General features: G+C 39.5%; 2 protein-coding genes across 3 annotated transcripts in view; one reads left to right on the forward strand and one right to left on the reverse strand.

Moving 5' to 3' along the window:
* Positions 1-9,192, forward strand: part of atp2a1l (ATPase sarcoplasmic/endoplasmic reticulum Ca2+ transporting 1, like) — a 12,155-nt gene extending 2,963 nt beyond the window's left edge. The window contains exons 5-24 of one of the 2 annotated variants that reach the window (XM_037691430.1): positions 400-538; positions 1,358-1,438; positions 1,528-1,613; positions 1,703-2,000; positions 2,076-2,242; positions 2,330-2,418; positions 2,499-2,601; positions 2,693-2,824; positions 2,908-3,024; positions 3,107-3,325; positions 3,418-3,529; positions 3,750-3,973; positions 4,093-4,313; positions 4,408-4,610; positions 4,701-4,786; positions 4,868-5,001; positions 5,250-5,367; positions 5,497-5,614; positions 5,917-5,962; positions 8,544-9,192. In XM_037691430.1, the coding sequence (XP_037547358.1) occupies positions 400-538; positions 1,358-1,438; positions 1,528-1,613; positions 1,703-2,000; positions 2,076-2,242; positions 2,330-2,418; positions 2,499-2,601; positions 2,693-2,824; positions 2,908-3,024; positions 3,107-3,325; positions 3,418-3,529; positions 3,750-3,973; positions 4,093-4,313; positions 4,408-4,610; positions 4,701-4,786; positions 4,868-5,001; positions 5,250-5,367; positions 5,497-5,614; positions 5,917-5,921 (2,652 nt within the window). In that variant the 3' untranslated portion in view covers positions 5,922-5,962; positions 8,544-9,192. The remainder of the gene's footprint in view (positions 1-399; positions 539-1,357; positions 1,439-1,527; positions 1,614-1,702; positions 2,001-2,075; positions 2,243-2,329; positions 2,419-2,498; positions 2,602-2,692; positions 2,825-2,907; positions 3,025-3,106; positions 3,326-3,417; positions 3,530-3,749; positions 3,974-4,092; positions 4,314-4,407; positions 4,611-4,700; positions 4,787-4,867; positions 5,002-5,249; positions 5,368-5,496; positions 5,615-5,916; positions 5,963-8,543) is intronic. The other variant, XM_037691429.1, reaches the window with a different exon arrangement.
* A 4-nt stretch (positions 9,193-9,196) lies between these two features.
* Positions 9,197-15,484, reverse strand: part of sult1st6 (sulfotransferase family 1, cytosolic sulfotransferase 6) — a 10,162-nt gene continuing 3,874 nt past the window's right edge. Inside the window, exons 3-7 of the mRNA XM_037691431.1 lie at positions 14,531-14,628; positions 14,178-14,304; positions 12,241-12,335; positions 11,946-12,126; positions 9,197-9,509 (exon numbers count right to left, since the gene is read on the reverse strand). Coding sequence (XP_037547359.1) covers positions 9,397-9,509; positions 11,946-12,126; positions 12,241-12,335; positions 14,178-14,304; positions 14,531-14,628 — 614 coding nt within the window. The 3' untranslated portion in view covers positions 9,197-9,396. The remainder of the gene's footprint in view (positions 9,510-11,945; positions 12,127-12,240; positions 12,336-14,177; positions 14,305-14,530; positions 14,629-15,484) is intronic.

Here is a 15,484-nt window from a genome sequence, read left to right on the forward strand (position 1 = left end):
ATAAATAAATAAATAAATATATATGTATAAATATACATGCACACACACACACACACACACATATATATATATATATTTATTTATTTATTTATGATAGCATTAAATGGAAAATCATGTAGCAGTTGTTAGCTTCACTAATTTGTCTGTCACAATTTAGTTTCATTTTAAAACGGCACAAAGCCTCCAAGAATGTGTTAAAACGTCAAAATGAGTTCAGTGTTCTTCAAATTGATGTGCATTCAATGTTACTGTTCACCTTTTTTTGTGTTTGGTGATACAGGACGTCTCCAGTATATATTTTTTTTCTGGGATCTGTTTTTAGATTTGTTAAAAACAAAAGAAAGAAATATACATATATATATATAATGTATGTTTTGTGTGTGTTTATGTGTGTTTCAGGAGCGTAATGCTGAAAGTGCCATCGAGGCTCTTAAAGAGTACGAGCCTGAGATGGGCAAAGTTTACCGTTCTGACAGAAAGAGTGTGCAGAGGATCAAGGCCAGAGAAATTGTCCCAGGAGACATCGTGGAGGTGTCCGGTAAGCGCCGCTGAGAACAACTATCTGGAGTAAAACATTCAGTGTGTTATAACAAATCAAGATGCAACAGAGAGATAACTGCAGGTCTGTGTAGGGGCAGATAATATCAGTTTGTACAGTATGTTTCTGTTGGAGGTTCATGCCAAAGCCTGGTGTCTTTTTAAGGCCATGTGAGTGAGACAGGACAGAACAGCGCTGCTGTGAAAACATGCTGACTGTAGAAAATCAGTGGTATAAATACCCTGACTACCAGCGGCTGCTGCTTTACTTTTCCCCTTCCTGCCATCGCTCACTTCTGCTCATTAATTAGAGCGCACCTGTTGCCTCTAAAGCTGGAACTTCACTCTTATTGGTCGAAGCATGTGCGCGTGTATACGAGTACAGTTCTTTAGATGCACTAATATAAGAAAGAAGTTGACAGAGGAACCAAAGAGAACAAGATTGGACAAAACACACAAAAAATAATACAATATATAGTTCAGCTGACATCAAACCTCTGCAAATGTAGCAATACAAAATACACAGCAACAAGTCTGTACAAAAATATAAACAAAAACTGAATTTTACTTTACAAAATACAGAAAACAGCAACATTTTATGTAATATAGCGGTAACGTGAACACATTTTTACTTATCTGTCTTAACTAAACTTGTACTTACCCTCTGAAAGTCGCATTTTATCTTGATATTATTTTAATTTTATTCTGTTTTGCAGCACAAGGTCACTATAGGAACATTATGGTTTAATAGCAGTGAGAAATGATTTATAATTTCTGTAGCATCTCAGTAAAAGTTTGATCATTCTTTGTTGTCCCATAGTTGGTGACAAAGTCCCCGCTGACATCAGGATTGTTTCCATCAAGTCCACCACCCTGCGTGTTGACCAGTCCATCCTTACTGGTAAAGTTTATAAATAAAAAATACTAATATTTTTGTCCAAATGTGACCAAATGTGCAGTTTTTAATTATTTTTGTTTGCTTTTACTCAGGTGAGTCTGTCAGTGTGATCAAGCACAATGAGGCAGTTCCCGACCCCAGAGCCGTCAACCAGGACAAGAAGAACATGCTTTTCTCTGTAAGTGTCCAAACAAAATTAGCTTTTTCTTTGACGTTCTTCCTGCTCTGACTATTGCATCATTAGCCTCTTTCCATCTTTTCCTGCAGGGCACCAACATTGCTGCTGGCAAGGCCATTGGTGTGGCTGTGGCCACCGGAGTCTCCACTGAGATCGGTAAGATCCGTGACCAGATGGCTGCCACCGAGCAGGAGAAGACACCCCTGCAGGCCAAGCTGGACGAGTTTGGTGAGCAGCTGTCCAAGGTTATCTCTCTGATCTGCGTTGCTGTCTGGGCTATCAACATCGGCCACTTCAACGACCCCGTCCACGGAGGCTCATGGATCCGTGGTGCTGTCTACTACTTTAAGATTGCTGTTGCTCTGGCTGTGGCTGCAATCCCTGAAGGTAAAATAGTCACATAGTTGTTTCTTCTCCCCTCCTTTGCCTGTCTTGCCTGAAACCTTTTCTATTGTCCTTCAGGTCTGCCTGCTGTCATCACCACCTGCCTGGCCCTTGGTACTCGCCGTATGGCCAAAAAGAACGCCATTGTCAGAAGCCTGCCCTCTGTGGAGACCCTGGGCTGCACCTCTGTTATCTGCTCCGACAAGACTGGCACCCTCACCACCAACCAGATGTGTGTGACCAAGGTGGGTTTTTCACCAAAAAGCTAAAATGTTGCCGTTAGCAGTTTTTGTCCTCAAAGTAAATAAAAATTTTGTTTCCTCCTTCTGAAGATGTTCATTGTCAAGAACGTTGATGGAGATCATGTTGACCTTGATGCCTTTGATATCTCTGGCTCCAAATACACCCCCGAGGGCGAGGTGTAAGTCCATTTTCCTTTGCCGTGTAACATGAGCCATTCCTGTCCATGAACCACCTCTCACTACTTTTTATCTCCCTCAGTACCCAGGGAGGTAACAAGGTGAACTGCAGCCAGTATGATGGCCTCGTTGAGCTGTCAACCATCTGCGCCCTGTGCAATGACTCTTCTCTGGACTTCAATGAGGTAAAAATTATGTCTGCTTAGACACCGCAGGGAAACCTCATGACAATCAACATCCTAATCCACTTATTCCTTCACCCCTTTTGTTTTCTAGTCCAAGAAGATCTATGAGAAGGTCGGTGAGGCTACTGAGACTGCTCTGTGCTGCCTAGTTGAGAAGATGAACGTGTTTAACAGCAACGTGAAGAACCTGTCCAGGATTGAGAGAGCCAACGCATGCTGCACTGTAAGTTTAACACCAGTCTTGGTAGTAGTGCCTAGATGTGACTACCTAGGTGGTAAAATTCTCATTTCTTCATCCTCCAACAGGTGGTCAAGCAGCTCATGAAGAAGAACTTCACTCTGGAGTTCTCCCGTGACAGGAAGTCCATGTCTGTGTACTGCACTCCAGCTAAGGGTGACGGTGGTGCCAAGATGTTCGTCAAGGTGAGTGCTCACTTTGTTTTGCATCCCTCCGAGCAGACTGCATTCAATAAAACCCAACACGGTCTTGATGGTATCTCTGCAGGGTGCCCCTGAGGGTGTGATTGACAGGTGTGCATATGTGCGCGTTGGCACCACACGTGTGCCTCTGACCAACGCCATCAAGGAGAAGATCTTGTCCGTCATCAGGGACTGGGGTACCGGCCGTGACACCCTGCGTTGTCTGGCTCTGGCCACCCGTGACAGCCCACTGAAAGTGGAGGAGATGAACCTCGAGGACTCAACCAAGTTTGCAGATTATGAGGTGAGAACATGACAAACTGATGTTTTTTATTGAAACGCTTGTCTCTGATTGAGTACTGGATTGAAGAATTCTATTCATACTTGTCTCCTCAGACTGACCTGACCTTTGTTGGCTGCGTGGGTATGCTGGATCCCCCTCGTAAGGAGGTCACTGGTTCCATTGAGCTGTGCAGGGATGCTGGAATCCGTGTCATTATGATCACTGGTCAGTACTGGGGAATGGTGGAAATATTAATACGGAAACATGGCATGATTTTCTTCAACGTTATCAAATAATTTTTATGAGTTGTACACCTTTTCACACATGATCAACCCATGATATCAAAAAGGTACTACACGCACACAAATGTCTAAATACAGTATTTCTTTCACAGTTTTACCAACTTCCCACCAAACGTTCTCTTCATTTCTTCTTTGCATGTCAGGTGACAACAAGGGAACTGCCATTGCTATCTGCCGTCGTATCGGCATCTTCAAAGAGGATGAGGACGTTTCTGGCAAGGCATACACAGGACGTGAGTTTGACGATCTGCCTCTTCACGAGCAGTCCGAGGCTGTGCGCAGAGCATGCTGCTTTGCTCGTGTTGAGCCTGCCCACAAGTCCAAGATTGTTGAGTACCTGCAGGGTTACGATGACATTACTGCCATGGTAAGTTCTGTGATTCAGCCTAAACTTGACACAGACAGCACAGTTCTTTTTTTAATAGTAGTTTGTATAAAAATGCAGATGGTTTGACAGTTTGTGTGATTCATTTCCTCCTTCTCTAGACTGGTGACGGAGTGAACGATGCCCCCGCCCTGAAAAAGGCCGAGATTGGCATCGCCATGGGCTCTGGCACTGCCGTTGCCAAGTCTGCCTCTGAGATGGTCCTGGCTGACGACAACTTCTCTTCCATTGTGGCTGCTGTTGAGGAGGGCAGAGCTATCTACAACAACATGAAGCAGTTCATCCGCTACCTCATCTCCTCCAACGTTGGTGAGGTTGTCTGGTGAGTTTGACCTCTCTGATTAATGTGTTTCTGTTTCTTCAGCTCACCTCATCTGTCCTTTTGCTTCATTATATATATTTTTGCACTCCTTCAGCATCTTCCTTACTGCTGCTCTGGGTCTGCCCGAGGCTCTGATCCCCGTCCAGCTGCTGTGGGTCAACCTGGTCACTGATGGTCTGCCCGCCACCGCTCTGGGCTTCAACCCCCCTGATCTGGACATCATGGGCAAGCCCCCACGTTCCCCCAAGGAGCCTCTGATCTCTGGCTGGCTCTTCTTCAGATACATGGCTATTGGTGGTAAGTAAAACTATGAGGATTTTCTTTAGATTTGATTTATTTGTAGGAAAAACACATACCAACAACTTTGTGTTTATCCACCCCAAACAGGATATGTCGGTGCTGCCACTGTTGGTGGTGCTGCCTGGTGGTTCCTTTACGATCACACTGGCCCCGGAGTCACATACTACCAACTGGTAAATTATCTATTTATTTTTTGTCTACCTTTCATAAACACATCTAGAATTACATAATCACCTTGCATATTTTTGGTGCAGTCCCACTTCATGCAGTGCCACGATGAGAATGAGGACTTTGCCGGCCTCGACTGCGAGATCTTTGAGGCTTCTCCTCCCATGACCATGGCCCTGTCTGTGCTGGTCACCATCGAGATGTGCAACGCTCTCAACAGGTACAAATTCCAAAAGCTTAAAGGCCAACTACGTCTGTGTTACTACAAATCAGCAGACTGACACACACATTTTCATAATAACACGGATGTTGTTCGGTTGAGAAAGCAGCATTTAAAAAGAGTAGAAATTCAATGTTAACTTAATGTGAAGTTCTTTCACATCTTATGGCGTCTTTTGGAAAGATTTGCTGCTTTTATGAAGGCACACACTGTGATATCCTAACGGATATGGTTGTTTCTTCTTAAAGCTTGTCTGAGAACCAGTCTCTGGTGCGTATGCCCCCATGGAGCAACTTCTGGCTTCTCGCTGCCATGACCCTGTCCATGTCCCTGCACTTCATGATCATCTACGTCGACCCTCTGCCCGTGAGTCCGGCGTTCGATCTCTTCTTCAGCTCAGATTGGGAGCTGTGTTTTTTCAACGTCACCCTTTTTATTGATTCAATTGTTGTTAAAACTTTGTTTTGTTGTTTTTTACTCCACCCCACTCCACAGATGATCTTCAAGTTGACCCATCTGAGTACGGAACAGTGGCTGATGGTCCTGAAGCTTTCCTTCCCTGTCATCCTCATAGATGAGGTGTTGAAGTTCTTTGCCCGCAACTACGTCGACAGTAAGGAGCTTCCCATTTTTACCCGTCTTCTCGTTTTTTTTTTTTTTTTCAAAAATAAAAAAGACAAAATATCAAAATATTAACTCCAGTAATTAAGATATTAATACCTTCATCTTTTTTTTTACAATATTTAATATGTTTAAAAATATTTTTAACAAATTTAATCTTCATCCTGAGTTTTTTCTATTATATTGTTTATATCTACCACTTATTTACATTTCATTAAGTCTGCAGTAATCTGTTTAATCTGTTTCATTCCAGTCTTGATCATTAACCCACTGACCCTCTTTATTCATTTCCAGAATAAATTCATTCAACCCATCATCGTTAACCTGTTACTAAAGCAAGGTATTCCTCAGCTTGCACTACTAGCAGTTGCAAACTGTGCATCAGTAGTTTTTGTGTTTGTGCTCTTTTTCTTTTGCTGTTTGATGTCCATAGCCTGGTTTGACCCTGTGATGTCCTCTTGTCTCTTGTTAATGTTGCTTAAGTCATGCAAATGAGCCGATCACCTCGGAATCGCTGCTTTTTAGCGTCACAGTGTTCGTGTTTAGGCTGTCTGCGTTTATGGCAGGCATGTGACTGATGCCTACGCCACAGTGTTTTTTTTTAAATTCCTACAATTAACATTTATCACAAGCTCAGAACAATCCATTTTGAGGGGTTTGTAACATTAAAATGCAGGAAAAGTCAGCAAAATATATAAAAAAAAGGTAAAAGTGCATTAAGTGACACAAACTGACAGTTGTTGACATTAAATTGTTCTGTTTAATGCTTATGTCTGTAAAGACTGACTGAGTTAAATACATTTTTGAATTTTCTGGGGTCAATTAGCTGTGGTTACCATCTTGAATTGGGTTCAATTGTAAATGTTCATCTAACAGAGCTCCAAGTATGTATTGGGGATGATTCTCAGCTACTACCACACCACATTTTAGCTCAGTATCTGAAAAAAAATAATGGGGTTTGAGACAGTTTAGTGTTTTTTAAGGTTTATTAGCTGTGCCTGGCATCTTGAATTGGTGAAAGTTAGCTCAGAGTCAGTTGAGGATGTGCATCCGTTGACTAGCTCAGGGCCATTCAACTGGGGGCCCGCAGGACATTTCCGGCCCGCAGGTGATTTCATTAAATTATTTATTTTATTTTACTTTTTTTTAGGGGGGGGGGGGGTTCTGGGTTTGGGTTCTTTTTGTTGCATTTATGATTCAATGAAATACAATAAACAAATTTAAAAGATAACAGATCATTGTAAAACTTGGCTTATTCACATTATGACTTTAATCACTGCTGAATGCCCGGCCCATGAGCTGCTGGTTCTCAGAAACTGTGGCCCACTGACCAGTTTTGTTGAATACCCCTGCAATAGCCCATGAGATATTTTGCTAACAGACAAGCCATCTCATTATTGGTCCTCTTTCATGACTGCAGGTAACATTTATTTAACAGCGTTCCTTTAGAAAAGTTACATTAAATAATGTGATAAACTAGGCTGTCGCTACCTAAACATTTCTTTGTTATCAATAGTATCAATATCATACTTGAAATGGTTCAACAATAGTATAATAATTGTTATTTCATAATATCCTGTCATAAAGTAATGTCTTAAATGGGCTTTTTGTGCCGACTTCAACCTTTATTATTTTAGAAATGTAAATTCTCTGATTAGAATTCATGTTTGGTCTGGCTTATAACTAAGATTATTGTATGAAAATAATTTTGCGTTTAATTTTAGAATATCACACAAGCATTTACCTCTGGACTCCAATTTGAAATTGCAGATGGAAAAACTGACAACAAGATTTACTAAAAACTAGGGATGCACGATATTATCGGCATGGTATTGGTATCGGCCAAAATTAGTGATAAAGTTAAATATTGGACATCTGCCATTCCATCAGAATAACTCACCAATATAAAATGTGCCATTCATATATATATATATATATATATCTAGATTTGGGAAAATGTACAAATTTCCACAGTTCGAGTTTTGTCATTGTGTTAGAGAGAGTAAATAAATTTGGCATTAAACATAATCCAAGTTCAAGTGTTACATCATTTTCAGCCCCTTTTTGGCACCTGCAATTGGTAGCAGACCAACTTGACAAAGACCATCTAGAATAATGTAGTATTTTCATTCAACAGCAGCAAAAGCTATGCAGTCTCTGTAAGTAGGTTCAGAAAAAAACAATATTGGTATTGGTTATCGGCCAAATAAGTTTTAACATATCGACATATCAGATATCGGCCAAAAATCCAATGTCGTGCATCTCTACTAAAAACTTAAATCCCAATAGATTTGAAATAATCAACATGATTATTACCAACACTTGGAAAATCTGAGTTCCTGAGCTCCAGCAATGTAAAATTTAAGGAGAAAAGGGTCACAAGAGTACGTTTTTTAAATTTATTTACTCAATAAATAGTTTGTCCAATGGTGGCTTGGATGGTTAGAAGGGATTCAAAACGGCTTTATTTGTTTCAAAACATAGAAATATCAGCAGTCACAAACTTTTACCACTGTCTTATCTCTTGAGCATTCTGATGTTAATATTTACTTGATCAAAATATTTAAAAATTATAACAGATTGTTTCATTTAAAACAAAAACACACAAAAACGTGTATATTTATAGTTTCCATAAGTGTAGATAATGAAATAATATTGAGGATTCCAGTTCAGTTTGTTCCGTGTGTTTTTGTGCTTCAGTGTTTTAACTTATTTAATTGTAGGAAGACTTCTTATAGATTACACACTGCTGTCTTACTCAGATTAGTGCATAATTTCTTCTCTTATTCTGACGTCGTCATGATCATTTATTTGTCCAAGGGAGTTTCAGATGTGCTTTTGTCTCTTGGTGTCTGCTTCCATTGTCGACCTCATCACGTGTCTATAAAGCTTCTCTAACTGGTTTGTTTTCTCTCCATCAGGTACAGAAGTTAAAATATAGAGATGTAGAAGAAGAAGGAGATCTGAAGGGTTGAAGAGGCGAAGAGAGAGAGAGAAATTACAACCAACAGGGGGAGCCATAGTGAGCCAATCTATAGAAGAGAGAGAGAAGAAAAACACTGGAAAACAGAAAAAAAACAATAAAACTTGTCAAAAATCAACAGAAAAACAGCCTCTTTATAGTGAAGGAGAGTGAATTGAATTCAAGTGGAGAATCCCTGCTGATAAAGTATTACAATATTTAAGATTTTATTCTAAGACATATGTATTAAAGGTAATTGTTTTTGTTAATCTTGGATATTCTCAGCTGATGTGTTTTGTGTCTTCTGTCCATTTTCATATGATTGACTTTCCAGCTCCTTACTTTTATCTTTGTTGCTCGTGTCTCGTGCAGCCTCCCTGCTTTAGCTGGGCTCTGTACAATGTGGTGTAGGGCTGCAAAATGACTTCTCAAGGGGGAAAAAACAAACACTTTCCTCCAGCTACCAGTGCTCTCTATAAGCACCACACAGTCAGCGGACTCTGATGGAGGTCTCATAAAATGGGCTTGTCCACTCAGTCACAACACTTCTGGTCTTATTTATTGTTTACGCGATGAGCTCGATAATAAAATGATGATTAAAAACTCGCTTTCTTGTGTTGTGAAGCACATTTTTATTCATCCTTTAACACATTTTTGTATGTGGACACATGGAGAACTGCAGGGTTTACAGAGTGCAACATGGAGTCGTATATTTATCAGATCTCCGGACAACGTTGCCGCTGTTTAAGTGCTCAACAGAGTTCGTTTGTCGGCCTTTTGGGTTGCAGGGGGAATGTTGGCAAAAGAACCCTTTAGATGAGGTTCCTGAAAGGTATGTCGACATCCTTCATTTGCTTTTCGTAATCTTCATCAAAGATCTTCGACTGCTCGAGCGTGAAATTGTTTTTCCAGTCGCCAACTTCTCCTGGATATCAAAAGAAAATACGAGAATAAATCAACACTGTTTGCTATTAAAAAGATAGATCAGCCATTCTGAAGTGTGTTTCTGTGGAAAATATATACCACATTTTTCGGCCTATAAGTCACAGTTTTTTTGCATAATTTTCATGCCCTTGCGACTTATACACTGAAGCGACTTATTTATGTGTTTTTCCCATATTTATAAAATATTTTTGGCCGAGATATGAAAGTTTTCATTCATTCTGACATTGAAAATATTGAACACTACCACTTTCAGCCACTAGATGGCACTTGAGTAGTATGGCATGCCATTGTGTCGTGTAATGGGTAAAAGTGGTTATTAATGACACAGTTGGCTTGCCATACAGCCATCTTCGTCCAGCTCCGGGATCATGCCTGGAGCAACGGACAAATCAGCTTCATTTCGCTGCGACGCCCTGGTGAAATGCAGCTAATTTGACTATTGAAGTGCATTTATTAAGTAAAAGTTCAACTGAGACACAACTTAAAAGTCGAGCAAACAAATAATTGTTTTTTATGTGATTTTCTTGTTAAATTTTGAAGAAATGCACAGTGACTCGTCCCTCTGTGCGCTCCCGATTCTGCAAATCGGCTTTTGAAATGCAGCTGATTTGACAGTCAAAGTGCATTTATTAAGTAAAAGTTAGACTGAGACACAGCTCTACTATAATTTCGAACAAATAGTTGTTTTTAAGTGTTAATCTTGTTAAATTCTTGTCAAAGTCCTCCCGTGCATGCTCCTGCAGGTGCCATTTGGCAACCAATCAATTTTTGGCACAACACTGGCCCACATTTCCAGGTTGTCAGTGGTGACGCATACTAGATGCAACTTATACAACAAAGCAGCATATTTATGTTTTTTTCCATTTTATTAGACATACTTGGACTGATGTGACGTGTATGGCGGAAAATACATTAAATGGCTCATATCTTTCTGTTTGGAGAGCTTTAGTTTGGACAAATAGTTTATCTCTGACTGAAATGAATATTAGACGGCTAACGCAGTCAAAGCTAAAATGAACTGTTGCCATTTTAAAATGAGTCCAGTCTTGTCTTTTGATTCATGCAAACTTTATTTTATAAACTGTGCCACCTTCAATGATGCTTTATAAAGTTGTTGGCAATAAATTCTGGGGTTCTCTAGAATAGGGGTCCACAAAAACCTGCTACAACTGTGGATGTCAACTGGTGGCCCATGGGCCACTTTAGGTTTGTTGGAGGAGACATTTGTGGCCAGCAGGGATGACATTATAAAGCTAAAAATATCTAATGATTTTTAACATTCATTGATACTTTTACAATTTAAGACAAATGAAAAGATCAGATTATTGTGGGGGGAGGGGGGGACTATAAACTGTGCAGACCTACATGATTGTTTTCAATTGTGGGAAAAAATAATTAAGTATAGAAATAAAGCAAAAGTTAAAGTGAGTATTTTCAAAAGAAATGACCGGAAAACTGCTAAACCCAGTACTTCTTTGTTGTTTGTATAACAACCAATATAGTTCAGATTTACGTTAGTTTTGTTCAAAGCTTGAAAGAGTCGCTGCAGAGGGACCAAAGAGCCGCATGGCTCCAGAGCCGCAGGTTGAAGACCCCTGATCACAAATAGAGGCAACACCAAGCTGTAGCATTTCCCGGTGGTGTAAAAGTTTAAATAATAACATTTGTACAAACAAATATACATTTTAAAAGACTGGAGTTGTTTAAGATGGACAAATCTGCTTCTGTAGTGGGTCCATTTAGTCATAGTCATGTTCAGACTAGCCTTCCATGGTGTCGTGTTCAGCCTTTTGCCATGTCAGCCCTGATCTACCTGTTTTCAGTCTGTGAGTAGCTGCCCTGTCAGCATTTTGATTTTGTTTTGTATAATAAATATTTTTTACTATTCCTCAAGCGTCCTGGTCATCCTCCTGCACGTGGGTTCAACACTCCTGATGGCTGAACATGATATGGCCATGTTCAGACTAGCCGTTAGCTTGTCAGTTCGGTTGTGTGCAGCTTCATTTCACCAAAGTGAGGTCGTGCCAGGTAAGATATTTACTATTTTTCAAATTCCCACAAAACCCACTTCAAAATGGCTCAACTAACCCTTTAAGATGTTTATGCTGTGAGCAGCAAAAAACTAAAAACTGAACTAGTTTCTGAACATTTTACTAAATATTTATGTAAAATGAGCTGTTATCAGGGACTTGCTGGTTTAAAAAGCTACAATTTATTTTATAACAAGCTCAGATTCACGAGGCCAATAAACAGATGATCTGTTTCATTTGAGCCTCTAGACGTCAACATAAACCTGCACTAAACTTGGACAAATCACAAAGCTGCATCAGCAGAGAGGTGAACCGTTTCACATGTTGTTCACCTGCCGTTGTATGTTTAATCACATGACCTCAGCGACCTGCGCTGACCCACACACCTTTCCTCATGAAGGGGGAGATGGACTGATCAAAAACAGGTGTCGGGATGCAGGAGTAGTTGGCCATCGGGTTTTCCTTCATGCTCTTAAAAGACGTGAGCTCCACAATTCGGCTGATCACCTCGTCGGAGAGCGACAAGTCCAGATACCTCATGATGCGCTCCACCTCACGCCGAGGGTTCTGTGGGCTCAACAGGTGGCGTTAGTGCAAGCACTGAGTTTACTTTCACAAACTGAACACTGATCATAGGACCAGCACAACATGCTTTTGTAGCTATAAAATGTATCGCACTACCTCCTTCATGTCCTCATAGAAGATGTAAAGGATGTTCTTCTTTTCCCTTTCCTCCCAGTAACCTTTCACATGATCATACCAGGAGCCCCAAGCTACTGTGGAGATTAAAGCAAAACAAACTCTAACACGTGTTTATTGCTTTCTAAGCAATGCATGAAAAGTTTATAGATGCAGGCAGTAAATATATTCTCCTGAGCTGATGTTGTTATGTGACTGCTTGGAGATTTATTAGTTATTAGCTTTCTTTTATTATTTCAAACTGTGAACTTGGTGTTATTATCAATAACAGCTGATGTAATTGATAATAATAACCTTCGCCACTATAATTACTACAAGTCTTAACTAGAGAAATTGCATTTCCTGCAAAAATGCAGTGTGAATGTTTATTGCTGAAGAACTTGCTTAAAAAAACAGCTGAAATTAGCTTAAAAAACAGCTGAAATGAAAGAACAAGCCTAAGTTAGCAGAAGACAGCAGCAAGAACACAATTTTGATGAATTGCGGTTTAAATAAGAAGAAATTAGCACAAAAATTAGGAAATTAGCAAAAAAGGCTTAAATTACTGGTAGCTAAGAAAATAGCTGAAAAGTAGCTGAAAAGGAAGAAAGAAGCTTGAACTACCAGAAGTAAAGTGGAAGGAGCTGAAATTAGCTCAATGTGGAATTAGCTGAAAAATCCAAATTTAGCATAAAACAACTAAATAGTAGCTGAAATAGCAGAAAAAGCTGAAACTAGCAGAACATTTTGAAATGAGCATAAATGGTGAAATGAGCATAAATAAGTTAATTAGGCTGAATAAAGCAGAACTTATCATCAAAACTTGAACTTATCTGAAAACAGTTGAAATTAGCTAAAAATGCTAAAAAGCTAGCTGAAAGGCTAGAACAAGCTTAAATTAGCAGCAAGAAGACGTGTTTGTCCAGTTAGGCTGAAAGAAGCAGAAATTAGCACAATAAAGTGGAAATTATCTGAAAAAAGCATAAATTAGCAATAAATTAATTAATTAAATAAAAAAAAAACAGCTGAAAAGTTGTTAAAAAAGCTGAAAGAAGCTAAAAATTACCAGGAGGAAATTTTGAGAGCACAATTTTGCTGATTTAGGCAGAACAAAGTTTAAATTAATGCAAATGGTGTGCAATTTTCTGAAAAAGCTCAAATTTGCATAAAATCAGCTAAATAGTAGCGGAAATAGCAGAAACAGGTGAAATGTGCAGAAATAAGCCGAAAGGAGCATAACAAGCTGAAATCAGCAGAAAGAAGTTAAAAGAAGCATAAAAATGTAGTTAGCAGAAAGAACCTAAGGAATTACAAAACAGCTGAAATGAGCTGAAAGTAGCTGAAAAAAATGCTTAAATTTTCACAAGGAAGCTGATCCAGAACAAAATGTGAAAGGAGCAGTAGAAGATTGTAAACAGATTTAAAGATATGAAGGATGTAAAATAAGCTCCATTCATTTTCTAAGAAAAAAGTGGCAGAAAAGGTCAAATATCTCAAAAAGCTAAAGTTGCGCCAGTACCAAAAGTCATAGTAGGATTGTCCTGAATGAGCTGAAAATTTTGATAAGATTTGTTGAAATAGCTTGAAACTGCGGGATGAGAAAGTTGCCGAAAAATGTACAGAAGATAATTGGATCACAATAGTGTGAATGTTTCATAAACATAAACAAAGCAACAAAATGTATAAAGAGTTTTTTGAATGAGTGTTTTCATCTGAGAGCTGCTAATCTCCTCGTGGGCACCGAAGCACAAGTTTCTCACGGCTCAAACGCTTTGAGACATGAAACATGAGATGTCAGGGATTTCTAAAGCACTTTTCTATTGTGTAAGTGCATAAAATCCTTTAGGCTCTGGTTTAACTGGTGAGCACGCAAGATGGGGATTTGATTCCAGTGGACAGAAATAAACAGGAAACAAAGCAAAGAAATTGAGTCTGCTTACGCTCTCCTCGCATAAACTTGTGGACGAATTCATCGAAGGGCCCCGGCTCAGGCTGGGTCTTATTCATTAGATGGAAGTAGTAGTAGCTCACCAGGTTGTCTTTGGCGTTGCGTGCCACATAGATAGTCTTCACACATAAATACCAGAGACAGAAAAAGATTTACAGCATCAAAACAGAGAGGATTTTATCACAGGGCAGTTAGTTTGGTACAGTATAATCAACCTCTAACCCTAATTTCCTGACTTATTTTGAACCTTTGACTCCATCAGTGCACATTAACTGGTTAGTTAGAGGCAATAAAACAGGGTGTAGTATCCTCACTATGATAAAGCTGTCAGAGACCAGATCTTACTTTGCATTTGTTTTCCCAAAATCCTGGAGGCACCAGCTGAAAAGGAAGATGGGTCTTAATGAGACGTGGTGGATCCATGTTAGCCAGAAGTTCAAGCCCTAAATATAAATACAGGAGTTGTGAATTAAAAACTTCAAACACGCGTCGTTTTTCTTTCCAGTGCAAGATGAAAGGACAGCAGCGTGATATCAGGTCATGTGGTTTTCAGCATATTGCAGTAAAAACAAAGCATGAAGTTGAGACTTTAAACTTAATTAGTTTTGAAAGTGGATTCATATGAACAGATTTTGGAACAGAACAAGAGGAAGACCTTCTCTTCTTAGAGAGGAAACATAAACAAGGCTTGGTGGGTCATTTTGGCCCCAGTGCAGCAGGAGGAGGGTTAATCTAAACTCAGAGGAGTTACAATAAGTGAACCAACATTTAGGTTTAAAGACAATAGTTCAGCATAATAAATATTGTCAGATGATTTTTGGAGTGATGTTCTTTAACACTGTAATCTTTAATTTTTGATCAGCCCTGATGTCGTTTTAATACTAAAGCTTATGTTGTTATTTTTCCTCTGTCTCTGCCCAGAACTAATGCTCACAGAAAATCAGCTAAATACAGAGCATCCTGATGCATGCTCGATAAATAAATACAGAGCATCTTGATGCATGCTCGATAAATAAATACAGAACACCCCGATGCATGCTTGATACATAAATACAGAGCATCCCGATGCACGCTTGATAAATAAATACAGAGCATCTTGATGCATGCTCGATAAATAAATACAGAGCATCCAGATGCATGCTCGACAAATAAATACAGAGCATCTCGATGTATGCTCGATAAATAAATACAGAGCATCTCGAGGTATGCTCGATAAATAAATACAGCGCATCCGATGCATGCTCGATAAATAAATACAGAGCATCCCCATGCATGCTCGATAAATAAATACAGAGCATC

The sequence above is a fragment of the Nematolebias whitei genome, chromosome 17 (genome assembly GCF_014905685.2).
Source record: "Nematolebias whitei isolate Nwh7 chromosome 17, NemWhi1, whole genome shotgun sequence".
Taxonomy (NCBI): Eukaryota; Metazoa; Chordata; class Actinopteri; order Cyprinodontiformes; family Rivulidae; genus Nematolebias; species Nematolebias whitei.